This window comes from Cherax quadricarinatus, chromosome 79 (assembly GCF_038502225.1).
Source record: "Cherax quadricarinatus isolate ZL_2023a chromosome 79, ASM3850222v1, whole genome shotgun sequence".
Lineage (NCBI taxonomy): Eukaryota > Metazoa > Arthropoda > Malacostraca > Decapoda > Parastacidae > Cherax > Cherax quadricarinatus.
This window is the reverse complement of record NC_091370.1, coordinates 15,712,658-15,731,293: the sequence shown is the minus strand read 5'-3', so window position 1 is coordinate 15,731,293 and position 18,636 is coordinate 15,712,658. Positions and strand designations below refer to the sequence as shown.

Sequence of the window (18,636 nt, the reverse complement as noted above, 5' to 3'; positions counted from 1 at the left end):
TTAATATGCAGTACACACATTACTTACCTTAAAATATTTTCATCCATAGCTTATAGCAAGTGGGGAACACATTTATTGTAGGAAGTATGAATAGAATGGGTATAGTTGAAAAAAAACTGCTGTATTAGTGAAACATTGTAAAGTGGAGCTTTTCTGTGCAACCCTTTCTTTCACCACTAGATTTATACATATCAACCTGCTCCACTCTCTTCTACATGACCAAACCATCTCAACAACCCTTCTTCCACTGGATTATTCCATCACAAACACTTTCACAGCCTCCAACCATCTTGCTGCAACATGCAGTCATGGCATTTTTTATCTGGTTATGGTTAAGGGGATCATTGTTCCCCATGACCCTATCTTGGGCCAGTACTCCTAAATTTGAAAGAAAATTATATAGAATTTAAGAAATAGTAAAAATAAGTATATACTGAATGTAACAGTTCATAAGCTATAATTATCATACAGGATGTCCATCACTAATCTGACAATTAGTAATCCAGCACTAATTTTGGCTAACATAATTTCAAATTTCTGGGGTCGCAACACCAACCTGCCGCTACTGTTTGGTGGCGTTACTTGCTGCATAAGTCATTCCATTTTCTTTTTCTCCATTTATTGTTATAATCTGCTCACTTTTAGCCTTAGCCATGGGTTCAACGAATAAAAGAAATGCTTCATGTTGTGTAAAGCACATACACCATACATTGTCCATAAAAGATAAGGTGGCTATGAAGCCACTGTCAAGTCGCCATGAGCTTAGCTCATTCAGACAAAATGAGACCGGTAAATTTGGGCCCACATGAAAGAATAGGTCTGTGCGGTAAGTGTGCACTATATATAAAAAATCCTGCAGCATGGCGTGCATAATGAGAAAAATAGGAGACCGTGCTTTTGGTGTAAAACAGTGGTTTTGCAGTGTATTTCCATAGAGTTTGTATGGTTGTATTCTCGTTTTTTGGTCTCGTGTGATAGAATGGAAGATATGTTACAGAAATAGATATGATTTTGACTGATTTCACGCCGGAAAGAACTTCAAAGTAGTGGAAATGTTCAATTTTTGCTTATGTTCAAGAGTAAAATGACATCACCGTCCAATACATGTCCAACTGGTCGGTCTAATATGCAGTTAAGAGTGGGTTGACATTATTCATACAATTATTACAGTACAGTAGTCTGCATAACAGTAAATCTTTTATTGTGTAAATAAAAATTCAAAATGGAAAGCAAGTGTAATATAGGAGGGGCCTGAAGACGTGACTAGTGAACAGAAAAATGTTATTTTAGCGCTAGGAATGTCTGTATTGTTTATTCTGGACCCTATTTTAAAATTGGCATCTCTTGAAATTTGTGTGAAATTGGCCAAATTACCACTTTCTGACCATTTTACTGGGTACTTGAAATAGGTTAATGGGTGGTTTCTTGTACTCAATCGACAGACAGAAGGAATAGGGTTCAGAATAAACAAGGTAGATATTCTTGGTACTAAAAAGCATTTCCTCTGTTCCTTAGTCACGTCTCCAGGCCCCTCTTACATTACGCTTGCTTTTCATTTTGAATTTTTATTCACAAAAAAAAAAAAAAAATAGAAGATTTACTGTTATGCAACTACTGCATTATTGTAATAGCTGTACATATTCACAATAAAATAGAAGATTTATTGTTATGCAGACTACTGAATTATTGTAATGATTGTATAAATGTTGTTAGTGCATTTCTGTGGCATGCAAAGAGAACTACTCTGCAAAAGTTCCAGCCGCATCAGAGGGCTTACTCTACCATTGAAAAAGAAGCCCTCGCGCTGGTACTGGCTTTGGAGCATTTCGATGTTTGTGGGCCAGACATCGCAGATGGTCACTGTCTACAGTGATCACAATCCTCTAGTATATCTCCAAGCCAAGAAGAACCACAACACAAGGCTCATGCGTTGGGCTTTAAGGATGCAACCATACTCGCTCAGAATTAAATATATTGCCGGCAAAGAAAATATGTTGGCAGACTCTTTATCTAGAGTCTAACTATATTATTTACTTAGGTTAGGATGTTAGGTTACTTGTAACCCTTTCCATGCTTTTTTTTTTTATCCCCTGGTGTGGGGTTTTTTTTTAATGAGGGGATGCGGGCTACCGTCCGCCTGTATCTTGAACCTATGCTAGCCCGACTGACTGCTGTCTCACTCTGAGTTTAGGGTTTGGTTTTTTGTCACGAGAAAAGCTGAGCTCTATCTAAGAGTTGGATGATGGAGAGGAAAGGCGGTCCCATTATTTTGTGCCATGGCGGCATGGTTACCACTGGGAGGTGGCAGCCCAATCCTGAGCCTTCTCGGGGTGGGGGTGTGGCATGCAAAGAGTACGTAACCTTTATTCGGCGCATGTACACATCCTCATTTACAGGCTATCTCCCCCAACCAGGTAACTAAAAGTTGACGATGGGGCCCCGTCATTCAACTAGTAACCAGGTTCCGGCCAATAAGAAGATGGTTTTGGCAATCGCAGAGGTTATGTGGGTACCACTCTCCTGTCTGCCCTTGTCATTCCCATTCTAGAGCTGGTTGAAGCATGGTCTGCTCTCTTGTGGCTTCTATTCTGCCTTGCTTACCGTGGAGTGCACTAATACCTATCACTGTACATAGTGTATATAGTGTACATATTGCTGTTCTGAATTGGTGAAGGATAATATAAGTCAAAACCTTTCTGCTGTGTTTATTTTGCTCCCTTTACACCCAGGATAACAGGCCATTTGGACTCCTGGGTTGTAATAATTTCCAAATGCGTATTAGACTGACCAGTTGGACATATACTGGACAAGCTGTTTGTGTACTCTGGAATATCAGCAAAAATCAGACATTTCTGCTACTTTCAGTCCTGAAACTAATCAAAATCATCTCTATCTCTATATCTTCCATTCTAATAAATGAGACCAAGAAACCGAGAATACAATCATAAAAACAATACAAAAACACCGAAGTCACTGTTTTCAACAAAAAACACTATCGCAGTTTCTTCTCATTGTGCACTGCATGCTGCAGGATTTTTTTTTTATGTGGTGCACTTTTACTGCATAAACCCATTCTCTCATATCTAGGCCCAAATTTACTGCTCTCAACTTATCTGAGCAAGTTAAGCTCACAGCATAGTACAACGGGACTGACCCAAGCTTCAAAGTCATAGTACAATGAGACTGACACCGAAAGGATTAAAAGGGGGATGTTAGCATATTAATGGGTATTGCTGGCATTTCATCTTTAACACCCCTTACAACACCCAAACTTCCTTTCTCTTAATGTAATGTTCACCCATTACCTTTTTTGTACTTTTGTTTTCTTCATGCACTTATCCTAGGGGGCATAGAGGTACTTACCCTGGCTTTGCGGTACTTCAGCCGGTACTCAAGGATAGGGTAGTAGCTTTCAGTCTCCCAGGTAAGGGTGTAGCTGGTTTCTTCACCACCATTAGGATCACTGGTAAAGTGTGGCGGCTTGGGTAAGCCTAGTTGTGGAAGAAATACAGTAAAATGTTAATACACACAACAATGTGTAACACTGCAGTACAGTACTAATATCAAAATACACCTGCGATATATTTTCAAAAGGTTTCAAGTTTTTTCCCTACTTCCATAGCCAGGCTTGCCTGGTGCTAAATATTCACAATACATTCACTGTAGCAACTGTTTCACATACATTTTCATTTTCTGTCAATCACAGTGTAGTAGTACATTCATGTCCCACAAATATTCTGACTGACTGCTGGAGATGTAGTTTTTTTTTTTTAATTCAATGGTCATCTCCCACTAAGGCAGGATGGCCCATATTAGAAAATACTTTCACTGTCATTCATTCAACTATCTTTCTGGTTGCACGGTCCAACATATTATTGTACTTCAGGTTTACATCTTTTCTAGTTATATCACTGAGCAAGAATTACTTCATTCTTGTTATTTTAATGTGTGATGGAGACATGCAATATGAGATGGTGGGCTTGGGGGATGCCTTGATGTTAGTGAATGGCTTTTGATTAACGGAACTGGAGCTTCGCTTTCCCTTCCTTGGATCAAGCATGATTACCTTATTACCCAGGTGCTGTGCCACATTGAGAGAAATAAAGAAAGTTTACCAGATACAAATAAGCAGACAAATTTCCTTACATTTATCTACTACTGCAGTTATATTCATAGGGAAGCCATAAACCATTAAGGGTCATACAATGCCTGGGAAATGGGAATCAATCAGGTTTGATCCTCTACATCACGAGTTCTTAACCACATCAAGACACCCCCTTTAAAGTGATTTTTTATGTTGTACCTGAAGACAATGCTGCTCAACTTTCATATGTAGAGAAATGACATTCTTTTTCTGTATTTACAGAGACAACATTGCTCACCTGTCATGTGTATGGAAGCCCTGACAGTGCCATATTGGTTGGCAGCTGTGCAAACATACTCCCCAAAGTCATCTTCAGTGACCTGAGAGATTCTGAGCGAGTGCCGATGGCCACCATCCTGTTCCTCAAGATGGCTGTCCAGTGTGATGGGCTGCTCGTCCTTGCTCCAAGTGACCTCGGCTGCAGGTCGGGCATGTACGATACAGACTAGCTCCACCTTGTCACCCTCTCCAGTACGTATGATAGCCTGCCAACAAAGAAGACACTTGGCATAATACATCTAGTAAAATAAATTATTACATATCACACCTTTCCTTGGATCAAACCTAATTTTCTCTCATTACTCAGGTATACAGGTTTAGCACTTTCCTCATGAATAATCACATAAATTAGTCATTATTGTAACACTGATGGTGGAAGTAATATTAAAACCATGGGGTCATACAATGTCACGTCCAACTCCTTGGATCAGGAGCCTCTCATATATTTATTTATATATTTTACCCTAAAGTTTCTCCCCAACCAAAGAAGGATGACCCAAAGAAAACATTCACCATCATTCATTCAATCTCTATTTCCAGAAGTATGCCGACATCACAATTCAGATTACCCTAAGACTAACATCCCCCACCCTTCCTGATTCAAAGTACAGGCACCGCTTCCCACATACAGGCTTCTTAGTTCTGGCTAACCAGTTTCCCCTGAATCCCCTTCCTTATACTCCTAGAGCATATCCATTAAAAACCATTCACTCTTATCTGACACACTCACACAAGTCTGCTCAAGCCCAAAAAAATCAGTATCTTTTACTCCCTCCCTTCAACCATTTCTGGATAACCCCAACCCAACCCTGCCATCCACCCCAGATTCATACCTCAACTTATTCCTCTCCATCCACTACATGTCCAAAAGACCTCAACAACCCCCATGTAAGCCCCCCCCCCCCCCCCAGATATATCCTTAGTGACCCCCCATCAGCTTTTAATTTCTAAGCTGCAGGGGCTTACTGGTGACTATTTTGCTGGTTGTGTTGAAGCACCATATGTTGTTATTACTATTTTTATTTGGGAGTTTGGGAAAGGTGAGAATTTTTTTTTTTTTTTTGGTGGTGGTGGTGGTGGGGGGACCCCTACTGGCATCATCAGTGCTATGTTTTGAATTCACTGTATGATATTCACACCACACTGCTGCCTCAAGCCACTTCCTCACTACAGCATTCAAAATCCATCCCTCACACCCATACAAGTGTTGCTATCAAAATACAATGGTACATTTCCTGGTTTGCCCCCAACGATCAACATGTTACATGTCTTTTCTTTTGAAATAACCAGTACACAGTGTGTCTGTGAATTAAAGCTGGCACTTTGAATTTACTCACTTTTTTCCATGCTTTATCCAACAGCAGACAGTATTGCCTATGCTGTCTTCCTATAACTACTTTTCTACACTCTTCTCCCAAACATTTTCCACTGGACATGTACCTACTATGTACGAGTCTGAAATAAAGATTTTTTACTACATTATTATTATTTACCTCATGATTATCTTTTGGTAAAGTCTCGTCAGTATACTCAGCTGGAGACTGACACCAAATAGTCAACTGTGATGGGTCACATCCTGGGGATGAAGGGCCAAAAAATAACCCCAACAGAAATACAATTCAACCCTACAAATTCCATGCTGATTTCTCACATGGTTTTCTGAAAATTTCTCAATTTACATTAGTCAAGTTTGACTGTTGTCTATCAATAAAAATTTACCATTTACATATCAGAATGTCAATACATGAAATATAAAAAAAAGCATACTAAAACAAGTTTGAAGTGCTAACAGAAAACTAGGACCCACCAAGTGCACTAGAAAATAGTCAAATAATCACTAATACTTAAAAAAAGTTACCATCTTAACAACAATCAAACACTAACTGTTATCAAGAAGACGAACAATCAAACGCTAACTGTTATCAAGAAGATGGGGCTGGGAAATAAGCCAACACTGCTTGGCTTTGTGGATTATTTACCCACTGGAATTACTAATCCAAATGAGGTCTTATAGCAATTAGTCTGACCGCTCCTATAAACATTTATTTACCAAAAGAACAAAGGCACAATGCCATGACTGGAACAATACGCAAATAACTCGCACATGGGAGAGAGAAGCTACTCTCTCTTGTGTGTGGGTTACAGTATTTGTGTATTTACCGAGTTTCCCTCTACCACCATCTTACCCCACCCACCTTCTCCGTGATGATCTCAGGTTGGTATTCAACGACAACAGACATAGAAGAAGTAACTGGGTCGCCAATACCATTGTCAGCAGAGCAGACGTAAGTGCCCTCCACGTGGCGATCTACATCTTGCAGAATCATGCTCAGTCCCTGGAACAGTTAAATAAGTCTTTGAACCAGTTAAATAATTTGCTGCAGTTTATATACTCACATACAGACTGATTACTGAAACAGGTCATCAGCACAATTCTGCTCCTGTAGCTGCAATAGGTAAAATAAATACAATTATGTAATAGTGTAGCTACAAATTGACTTACTCAGTCAGATGGTTACCTTGCAACATATGTCAAAACATTTACAAATCAATTTATACCTTACCATGACAAATACATTATGGGTAGCTACTTTTATTTGGGAACCCTCCCCTCCCTTGGATTAACCTGCATTGCTTCCCATTCCCCAGACACCAAACAACTCCAATGGCTTTAGCGCTTCCCCACGATTATAATAAGAGCTCCTGTAAAAGGGTCTCTTGATTGGAGGGACTGGGCATCTTTTCACCTTCCTATGATCAAATCAAAATACCTTCAACTATCCCTTCTCACATCGACTTCATCTGAGGGAATATTTACCCTTTTGCAAGATTCGACTCCTAAATGAATGAAAAGGAAACACTATTGACCCTGTTCAAATACAGCTTCCATTGGTAGTGTTGCAGTGGTTGTGTCATTCCACCCAATGGAAGCTGAATGATCTTAGGATGTATAAGGTGACCCCCTCTGATGACACATCTGGTGGCCATCTGACAAAAACCTCTGATAGTGAAAATATTACTGGAGGTTGTCTGTCAATCCAGGAGTGGTAGCAAAGTGTACTACTCCTGGCATTCTCTCCATTATTATCTGAAAAACTATAAAATACCGTACTACTTTAGTCTATGCCTGTTACAGGCAAGTTTGTTAACTCATTCAGGATCCGTGCTGTGGATCTAGGGCTTTGAAGCCAGGGTCCAAACCATAGATCTACGCCATGAGCTCAGATAACCTGTGAGCGGTAAATTTGAGCCTAGATATGAGAGAACACATCTATGTGGTAAGTGGGCACCACATAAAACAAATCCTGTAGCAGGCAGTGCATAATGAGAGAAAAAACGGCAACAATAATTTTGAATTAACACAGCGATTTTGCGGTGTTTTTTCGTATGTTTTTTACAGTTGTATTCGCGATTTCTTGGTCTCATTTGATATAATGGAATATATGTTACAGAAACAGAGATGATTTTCATTGGTTTTAGTACTGAAAATAGCTTGAAACTGAGCTCAAAGTAGCAGAAATGTTCAATTTTTGCCGATGTTCAGGAATAAACAAATGTCGTCACGAGTCTAATACGCATCAGCTGGTGGATCTAATATGCATTCACAAATGTGCTGATATTATTTATACAATTATTACAATACTGCATAACAGTGAATCTTCTATTTTTTGGTGTGAATAATAATTCATTTGAATAAAAAATAAAAATGGAATTCATTTGTAAAGCCTTAAAACGTAACTAATGAACAGAGGAAATGTTAGTTTAGTGCCAAGAATGCCTGCAGTATTTATTCTGGACCATATTTTGAAACTGGAATATTTTGAACTTTGTGTTAAATTGGCCAAATTACCAATTTCCAATCACTTTATTGGGTAGTTACAACAGTTGACTGGGCGATTTCTTGTGCTCAATCAATAAAATAGAAGTAATACTAGCGAAATAGCTAAGAATTTGGTGAACTGGAATAATGTAATTGGCCTAAAATGGGAGTCAAAGTCGGCAAAATCGCTGATGCATAAATATTGCTGACACATCAAAATTCGTGTGTAATTTCGTTAATTTTCCATCAAATTTTGTACTTTTTGCTTTATTACCTTCAGAAAAAGTCTCTACCATTTCATAAGAAAAAAATAACAAAAAATTTTTTTTAAAATTCTTGGACCCTGGCTGTCACTCTGAGATTTGGCCTATGGACCCTGAAAGAGGTAAGCTCTGCTCAGTCAATTTTGCAGATGCTATCCTGTATCATACAGCAAGTCAGTGAAGAGGTAGTTTCCAAGGAACAACAATGCTGCCTGTTGCAGTGGAGTTAACTACAGTCAGGTTGGGCACATGGTTTTATTTGTTTATTCACTGCACTCCCCCCCCCCATTTACCATACCTTTGAGGGTTTCTTTGAACATTTTCAATCACAGGCTCATGCTATGATGGTGTAGACAGACTGTTCCGAATCCTAAGATGGGGTAGGGTATGCAACAGTTTTTCCAGATAATAAATATTCTTGGATTACTGTACTCTAAGAGTCTGCCAGTATTTTCATAGCAACATTATATGTAATACTCATTGTTATCATACACACTACAACCATGTCCACCTCATTCGTTGTTGTTTCAGACTCTTAAGTGCATTACAAGTTATCCCAAAATACAACCTCCCCACATCCTACTGAACTTCATATACAACAATGGTTATGTCAAAATTCTAGCAAGCACAAACAAGTCATTTTTTACTGGGTCCCTGGACACACTGACATTCAGGATAGGCAACCACTTCGATTCAACCTCTCAGTCCACTAATCATTATCTACAAACTTCCACAGGAAGGCTCTTTTCTCTGTTTTCCAATATGTACTGTCATGTTCATGAGGACAAATTTCAGTTACTCCATTATGGAAAACTTTAGGAAATAAAAGCTAGAATAAAGTATACTACAAACTACACAACAGAGCAAAAAACTAATGTGAAGGACTTCGGAGTGGTAATGTCAGAGGATCTCACGTTCAAAGTCATAGACTCCAAAACACTGGCAACAACTTTGGTCTGAATGTGAGGACACAAGACTGCTTTCTATCAAACTGTAATTAGTCATTGTCTTCCATCAGTCAGAAACTATGCTCACGTTAACTAATCTGCCACACACGACTTGCATGAATAACATGGAAAGACACCCGCCACATCTCTGTGGGGACTGCCTGGTAATTTTAACAATTCATCATATGTTAAGACTGCCAACTCTATCATAATTCACTTTTGAAATCTTCAATGCACTGGTGCACTCACTAACTACCCTTTCCACCAAAAGTCCCACCCCTGATGCAGATTTTCTCTATGACTTCTAAAGAACCTAAGATGTGCACCAATTGTGATGCTAATTTTACATAAACATTAACCTTTAACTCCATTAACCTCTTCCCTTAGAACCGGGGTATTCATTGTGCAGCTCGCAAGCCGCCAATAACAACATATGCAGGCTAATATTACCATGTCTAATTTTTCTCATTTACTATATTTCACTAGCAGCTTGGTACTACTTAATTTAGTTGAGTTAGGCTAACTTGCAGTAGCTGCGGCTCTCTCAATCAATGTGTTTAACCGAAGTGGCTCTCTTGCAAAAATCAGTGAATAACACTGCCTTAGAACTTAAACCACTTCTGTGCTATGTCCCATATGCATTTGGTGCTTGTTTTACAGACAGGATAAAAATAATACAAAGTTTCTGTTGCAAATATTGGAGCTAATAGTTGAGATAAAGATCATGTACAAACAGACTTAGCAGCTAAGACAGAAACAGGAGCATACAGTATTTTGTCAAGAAAAACAGTTTTATTCTCATGATCGACTTTTTGGTCATGAGTATACAGAACCACAGCCTCACCTCCTCCTCATGAGCACCTGATGGTAGTCTTCCTTCCTGGCGGGACCAGTGAATGCGTGGAGTGGGGTTTCCCTCAGCTTGGCACTCTAAACGTACACTCTTACCCTTCTGCACATGTTGCTCTCCCTCAGATACTCGGGTCAGCTTGGGCCCATACTGCACCTCCACCTGGTGCTCTACCTGGCACAACAAAATAGACATATATATAATTTTGTTGACCAATCTCCTCAGAATGTTGTTGATAATTATAACCTTTTCCAAACAAGTCACAAACTTAACCCAACTTTAAGTGTACAAGTGTTCCCACAACATTATTATTATTTTATTTTTATTATTATCACACTGGTCGATTCCCACCAAGGCAGGGTGGCCCGAAAAAGAAAAACTTTCACCATATAAAACAGAATAGTGAATTTGCACATTCCAGGTGTTCACACAACATAACTATTATACAGCGTAGTGTACGCTTACATTGCAGATATTCCCATAATCTCATAATATAAAACAGTAGTGTTCCCACAATGCAACTGCCAGAATAGTGTAGCACCACACTATGGGTGTTCCCATCATGTTAAAAAATTAAAAGCTAGCTTCCTCACCTCTACTGGAGGCTGGCTCTCTAAACGGCAGATATAGGTACCAGAGTCTGAAGCCCTGAGGTTAGAGATCTCCACCTGGCCTCCATTCAGCTTGTAACGGCGGCTGGGAGGTACTTTCACTGTCCCAACATACAACAGTTCTTCCTTCTCTGTCTCCGTTGCTTTCTTCTTCACAATAATCACGTACGGCGCTGTGGCAGTCACAGAAGAGAGGGCAAGTGTGGTTAGGTGAAGCACAGTTTGACTAAATCTAATGAGAACAATAATTACTCTCAACACAGGGAAGTCTGAATAATTCTGCATGCCCACACAAATACAAGCACTAGTGCACAAAATTGAAAAACTATGATATTTTTTCAAAATTATATAATAAACATGCTACATAACGTATAAACATGATAATACACCCCACAGTAGAATAAATTAACATAATTATGAGACGTTACGTGTAGATGAACGTATATCAACTATAACCAAACACGTTTGTCTGCTTTACATTCTCTGCATTTTTCTCCTCTCTCATTTACTTGTTCTCTCTCTCCTTCATTCGTTTTACCTTGTTTACTCACCTCTCACCCTACATTAAGGCTACAAATATTTTAAGGTAAATAATGAGTGTATTGTGTGTGTATTTTACATTTTATTGTTGTTAATGCCTAGCTCTATTGCTAACTTAATGTTAGTGTAAACTTGTTATCTGGTATTTATACGTATGCATTTATAAGTAAATAAAATGGCATTCTGCTTTCCGGCGATGTCCGTTTTCTGGCGGTAGCCGTATAAGTAGAGCCCTACTGTACAGTATAAGATTGACATAACAGAAGGGATTGAATCAGATGGATCCCTGTTTGCTGATAATGTAAAACTAATGAAGAGAATAAAATCTAATGAAGACATAGAAAGGCTACAGACAGATTTGAACAAGCTGAAAGACTGTTCATGTAAGTGGCTATTTGAATTCAACCCCAGCAAATGGAAGGTTATGACATTGATGAAGGAGCAAGAAGACCAGAAGCTGAGCATAGGCTAAGGAAACAGAGAATGCAGAGTACACACAAGATGGTGCACATATACACAAACATAAAAGCAGGATGAGGGATTACTTTTTATAATTAGGGAACTGTTAATGAGAAGTGACCAAGATAATAAACTGATTCTTTACAGATTTTAACTATTAAGAAATAAACTGGGGAACCTTTGAGGATGGAACTGTAAATAAAAGGCCCACACAATTATAGGTTATTTATGCATCAGCAGATAAATGTAATGACACAAATGAGAGAAGGCAATACACCATCTATTACAAACACAGGTATAGTATGGCCTGAGCACCTGGTTGTAATGTTAACAAATTAGAGCAATCAAAACTCAACAGCAGTATATGACTTGTACATATTTCCTTCACTAAATAGAATAGACGAGCTTTTTTTTTTTTACAATATGTACAGTAATGTAAAAGTATACAACACAGTGAATAAAGAAGACAAAAATACAAGAGCCATGCACCATGTATGACCAGCAGCCCAGACAAGTCTCGGCTGCTGGTCCAGACTTGTCTAACACCTATGATGGTTTATCTCACAAAAAAAAAAAGTGCACCAAAACTGCAAAATAACAAAAAAGTTCATAAGATGCACAACAGAAGCTCAAGAGATGTTTGCATGCAAGTTAGAGGCTAAGCTGACTCATACCCACGCTCTTGACCCACTGTCCAATGTGTATTCAGTGAGCACATGACCTGAGCCACTTTGTCCTGTTCTGTACACACGGAAATTTGTCTGTCAACAACCAAGATAACATACAAAAACTAATACATTTTTTCTCAAACCCCTCGCCTCATTTGAAAACAGATTTATTCAACAAGTAATATAATCGACAACTGAGGTTCAACTGTATTAACCCTTTCAGGGTCCGTCCCGTAGATCTACGGCTGGTCGGTGAGTGTCCAAACCGTAGATCTACGCCAAAATTCTAGCGCCGTCAAATTTAGCGCGAAAGCGCTCATAGGCCTACATATGAGAGAATGGGTCTGCGCCGTGGGTGTGCGCCGTAAACAAAAAATCTAGGCGCCTGCATAGCATTGTGGGAACGCCGGCTCAGTCACCCTTGTTCACCATGTCTCGTCGCAAGTCAGCTCTCACTCCCCGGAAAATTGGGACTCTCCTCTTCCTGTCTGATAGTTCTGACACTGATGGAAGTGGAAATGAAGACGAATTCTACGGCTTTGATCAGTTAGTGACCGAAAATAATGACCAGGATATCGATAATAGTGCAGAAAACCCCGACGATCCTCGACCTTCTACCTCTGGTGTGGGCACTCGTGACTCACGGTCGGGTGTTCCTAAACGTAAGAGAAAACTAATATTTTCCCGTGGCCTGGCCTCTGACTTCAGTAATGACGATGATTCTGACGTGGATTGTGATTTTATTGCGCTCGACGATCATTCGAGTAGTGATAGTGAGGAAACATATTCACCAGTGAAGCGTCGGTATGTTCGCCGCCGCATGCGCTCGGGTAGTGTACCCTATGCTGTGCCCAGGGGACGGAGTTCATCCCGGAGTACATCCCGGAGTACATCCCATGGCCCTACACCCGTTTTAGGTAGTGATAGTGAGGATGATGTGGCTACACTTGGCATGGATGGGCCACAGACATCAGTGGATGGTGTTAGTGGGGCTGGTGGTGGTAGTGGCACCGCCATGCGTGACTCGCTGTGCCACGCGGGAACCCACGCTGCTGACTCGTCAGTTCAAGGACAAAGCGGAGCGTCACCCACCAGCCCGCCACAACCACCCGTACAACCAGCCTATGATGTCCAGTATCCACCAGCAAACCGTATCTGGGATTGGCAGCAAAATCCCAATTTTGTTCCCAGCCCTCACCACTTTGATGACTCGCAAAGTGGAATTCTACCTACCTGTCCCCTTGGAACCACGGCCAATGAACTGGAATTCTTTGAATTATTCTTTGACCAGCCATTGATGGAAATTATTGTCAGGGAAAGTAATAAGTATTTTCAGTACACCATGGCAAATACGATCTTATCACCACAGTCAAGACTACACAGGTGGAAAGAGACGACTGTTGCAGAAATGTATTTGCTTTTTGCAACAATAATGCTTATGCCTCACGTCTATAAGCATAATATAAAAGCATACTGGTCCACAGATCGGCTAATTTGTACCCCATCCTTCAGTGAAATAATACCAGTGAACAGGTTTATCTTACTGTTACGTATGTTGCACTTCTCTGACAAAACCAGGCCTGACAGAAGTGACAGGTTATACAAGATTAGAAATGTTTTCATGTATCTCAAACAAAAGTTCAGGATATACTTTTATCCATTCAAGAATCTTGTAATTGACGAGTCTTTGATTTTGTTCAAAGGTAGACTGTCATTCAAGCAGTATATACCGAGCAAGAGGAACCGCTTTGGTATAAAATTGTTTGTACTCTGTGATTGTGACAGTGGCCTGGTGTTGGATATTGTTGTATACACGGGTAGTAAAACATTGAAAGATACCAAGATGTTATTGGGTATATCAGGTGACGTAGTGAGAAACATGATGGCACCTTATCTTGGCAAGGGCCATACATTATATACCGATAACTGGTACACAAGCCCATTACTCAGTGATTTCATGCGAGTGAACAAGACAGATGTGTGTGGCACAGTGCGTTCTAATCGTAAACATATGCCCAGGCTCAACGCAGGTGTTCGTGGTGATGACGTGCAGGTGTTTACTGCCAATGACATCATGGCATTACGGTGGCATGACAAACGAGATGTCACATTGTTGACAACCATTCACCGTAATGAAATGCAAGACAGTGGCAAAGTTGATCGAGTGACTAATGAACGTATTCGAAAACCAGTGACAGTGATTGATTATACACAAAACATGCGCTTGGTTGACAAGTGTGACATGCAGATTGGTTTTGTTGACTGTGTTCGTAAGAGTTACAAGTGGTACATGAAACTTTTCTTCCATCTCATGGACATTTCAATGCTGAATGCATATAATATGTACCAAATAAAGACTGGTAACAGACCACCGTATGGTGAATTTTGTTTGTCTGTTGTCAGACAACTCATAATGAAGTACCAGGTAACAACACCTGCAATACAACATGGTCCTCGAATTCATCACAATATACCCAAGCGTTTGAGAAGAGAAGGTGATCATTTCATAATACAGCTTCCTTCAACTCAAAAGAAATTTGCTCAGAAGAGATGCATTGTCTGTGCACAAACAAAACGACGGCAACAAAGACGCAAAGACACTCGGTTTATGTGTGAGGAATGTAAGGTGCCTCTGTGCATGGTGCCTTGTTTCAAGGAGTTCCACAAGCTCCAGCAGTTCTAAAACCATGTCCAGTGATTGTAAATATGTAAATATATGATAGAACATTAGTATTATACAATATTTGTGCATGTTTATTGTAATAAACAACAGTGGTAAACAATAATATGATAATAACTTTAGTGCGGTTATTGTGTTCAATACAGTGAGTTTATATATATACATTATATACAGTATTGGTCTCTCAGGCCCCAAATGTTAGTAGGAATAGAAAAAAATTGGAAAAGAAAAGAAAAAACAACTAAAGCAACAAAATAATATAATACGCGTATGTGGAATTCGTCGATGTTGCCGCCACCACATCATTTTCTACAAACTTCTTGGCACTGTATCTCGGTAAGTACTGATCAGATTCTAATTTTTTTTGTTTTATTACCTTCACAAAAATATGCTCTTTAATTCTGTAAGAAAAAATAATTTTTTTTTTTTTCAAAATTTCTTGGACACTGGTGCGTGACTTCAGATTTTGGCCTTGGACCCTGAAAGGGTTAAGTATGCTGACCTTCCCTCTAAATCAAGACCACAAAATAGGTCGTCTATTTGCACATTAGGACATCTTTCAACCATCTAGGAAGTGACTGATACACATTCTTCAGGATTTCATGCGGTAAATTCTCCCTCAACTCACAACTCGCATCCTTAAGCTGGAGAAGTGGCCTGACGTTCCTCCCCTAGTAATTTCTCTCTATATCAGCCCTGAGATTTTCAATGGGGTTCAAGTCTCGGGAGTTTCCTGGCCAGCCACAAAAGGGTATCTCACAGTGGCGAAGTTACTGGACAACAGATTTTGTGTGGGGCAAGGAGCGCCACATCAAGTGAAAGATTCAGGCAAATTAGGTATATTACAGTTAACGTTAGTAAGGATATTTTTCTAGGCTTCCTGGAACATGTTTTTGGTGTGGGCATGTCATGAACATTGGAGGAACTGATGCAACCAGGTCGTCACTGGACACACAAACATTGCTGGCTTCTACAATTTCCTTCATTTCATGGTCTGCCTTATGTAATCTAATGATCTCTGCAAATGTTTATGTCAGTGACTTGCTCTTGCCCACATTAAGTTGTCAGTAGCCAAAAATGTCTTGACAAACGTGACCCAAGACCACACAGTGCAGGGGGACCATGGACACAAAAACCATCCATCACACAAGGAACCCAATGGAAATATGTTACTCTGAGTTATTTGGGTTATTGTAGGTAACTTACACTATGTATGATAATAACTGTACTTATGTGTACCTGTGCCTAAATAAACTTACATATGCAAGATCAGAAGGCAATCAGAATGCAGCCAGAAGCCACAGAGAATCCTGAGACATCCTGCTTTGAGCTGACAGGTAAGTATGTATAACTTTTTGTCTTGTCAACAAATGTGCAAGGGTAGGATAATATCTGGACATTAAATAGATGAAGAAATGTTAAAACAAATATTTGGATGTTAAATAGATGAAAAAATTTTAAAACAAGTGTTTATAACATACATGTATATTAGGCCAAAAATTGGAATGTGTAGCAGAGTTGTAGAACTCACACCTTGAAAAAATACATGAATAAATTGGAGAAAGTCCAAAGAAGAGCTACAAAGTTAATTACCAGAGTATAAATATATGAAGAACAGTAAGGCACAATACCATGACTGGAATAATACACAAATAACCCACACACAGGATGACATTTTGGTCTGACTTGTGAGGGTTACTTAGGTATTAAAATACATGAGCTACATATAATGAAAGGCTGAAAGCATTAAACATCCCACGGTCGCCAGTAGGAGAGAGATCGGACAGTATAACCACATATAAAAGGCCATGGAGGATTTTGTACTTGCAACAGGGATAACAAGAGACTACAGTTGTAAGTTGAGAAAAAAGTGGAGCCAAAAAGATAAAAGAAGTTTTTCTTCACAGTATAGCTCAATGGAATGAATTATGAGAGGATGTAATAAATGCTTCATCCATTGGAAAATAAAAAAAGTAATAAATTATTGAAGATGGAACACAACAAGAATAGCTCTGCTCCTGTAATACAAATAGGGAATTGCAAGTGTGTGCACACAAAAACATAAGCACAAGCATGTATGCACATGAATATACAAGTGTGTGCACACACAAGAACAACCCCAAAGCTCTGCTTCTGTAACTAGAAACTAACATCACTCAATCTAAAAACTCAAGGCATGCCCATGAGCTTTAGCCCACTCCAAGTAAAACCAGTTAAGAATATTACACAAATAACACACCCACACACGAGAAAGAAATTTATGATGACGTTTCAGTCCAACACAGACCATTAACTAGTCACACTAGTGTGTGGCCATTTAATGTGTGGGTTATTTGTGTATTGTTCAGGTCAAAGTACTGCCCCTTTTAATCTTCAGTTAAAATACACTCACTGTCAGCAGAGGTCTGGCAGGGTATGTTGATGGTTTCCCCTTCCTTGGCCACCAGGTGCTGAGGTCCCACTGGAAAGTCAGGAGGTTCTCCATACTCGACAGGCTCCTCCTCATACTCATAGTCATCGTAAGTACTCTCCTCAGGCTCAGGGTGTGCAAGGCCTGTGAAGGAAAGAGAAAGAGGTTAGAATAGGAAGGTAGCTGGTACAGCTGTGAGGAAGATAATGCAGCCTCTCCTAACTTAACGACGGAGTTCCATTCCTAAGACCGCGTTGGTAAAGAGTTCGTCATTAAGTGAGGAGCATACTGTAATGGTAGTGGGTTTGTGACAACTATCTGATATTATTTTTATGTCACCTTTGCATCATTTATAACATTTCTGGTACATTTTTAAATACAGTGGACCCCTGCTTTACGATCAGCTCCCTATGTGACCAATTATGTAAGTGTATTTATGTAAGTGCGTTTATACGTGTATGTTTGGGGGTCTGAAATGGACTAATCTACTTCACAATATTCCTTATGGGAACAAATTCGTTCAGTACTGGCACCTGAACATACTTCTGGAATGAAATAATATCGTAAACCGGAGGTCCACTGTATTTATACAGTAGTGTACTGCATATTGTAATAAACAGAATAGAAGAAATCAGCTCTGATGTACATTATTTAGGCATGCATACTGGTCAGAGAGCCCGTCTTAAGTCTGTCTGAGGCGTTGGTAAACAATTATGTCGCTAAGTGAGGAGAGTGTGTATTTTAATGCCTAAATTTGTTGTTTGTATACTACCTTTAAAATGTCCTTATATATAAGCAAATGAAAATTATTGCCATGTGTGGCATGCAAAGAGTACGTAACCTTTATTCGGCGCATGTACACACCCTCATTTACAGGCTATCTCCCCCAACCAGCGAACCAGGTTGCTAAGAGTTGATGATGGGGCCCCGTCGTTCAACTAGTGAACAGGTTCTAGCCAATATAA

The 18,636-nt window shown here is 39.6% G+C and overlaps 1 protein-coding gene across 1 annotated transcript in view; it reads right to left on the bottom strand.

Moving 5' to 3' along the window:
- LOC138855068 (protein amalgam-like) overlaps window positions 1–17,825 on the bottom strand; it is a gene marked incomplete at its 5' end in the record, with an annotated part of 36,723 nt that extends 18,898 nt beyond the window's left edge. Inside the window, 6 exons of the mRNA XM_070102050.1 lie at window positions 3,364–3,491; window positions 4,383–4,629; window positions 6,619–6,759; window positions 10,298–10,477; window positions 10,897–11,087; window positions 17,654–17,825. Of these exons, the coding sequence (XP_069958151.1) occupies window positions 3,364–3,491; window positions 4,383–4,629; window positions 6,619–6,759; window positions 10,298–10,477; window positions 10,897–11,087; window positions 17,654–17,825 (1,059 nt within the window). The remainder of the gene's footprint in view (window positions 1–3,363; window positions 3,492–4,382; window positions 4,630–6,618; window positions 6,760–10,297; window positions 10,478–10,896; window positions 11,088–17,653) is intronic.
- Window positions 17,826–18,636: the final 811 nt, after the last annotated feature.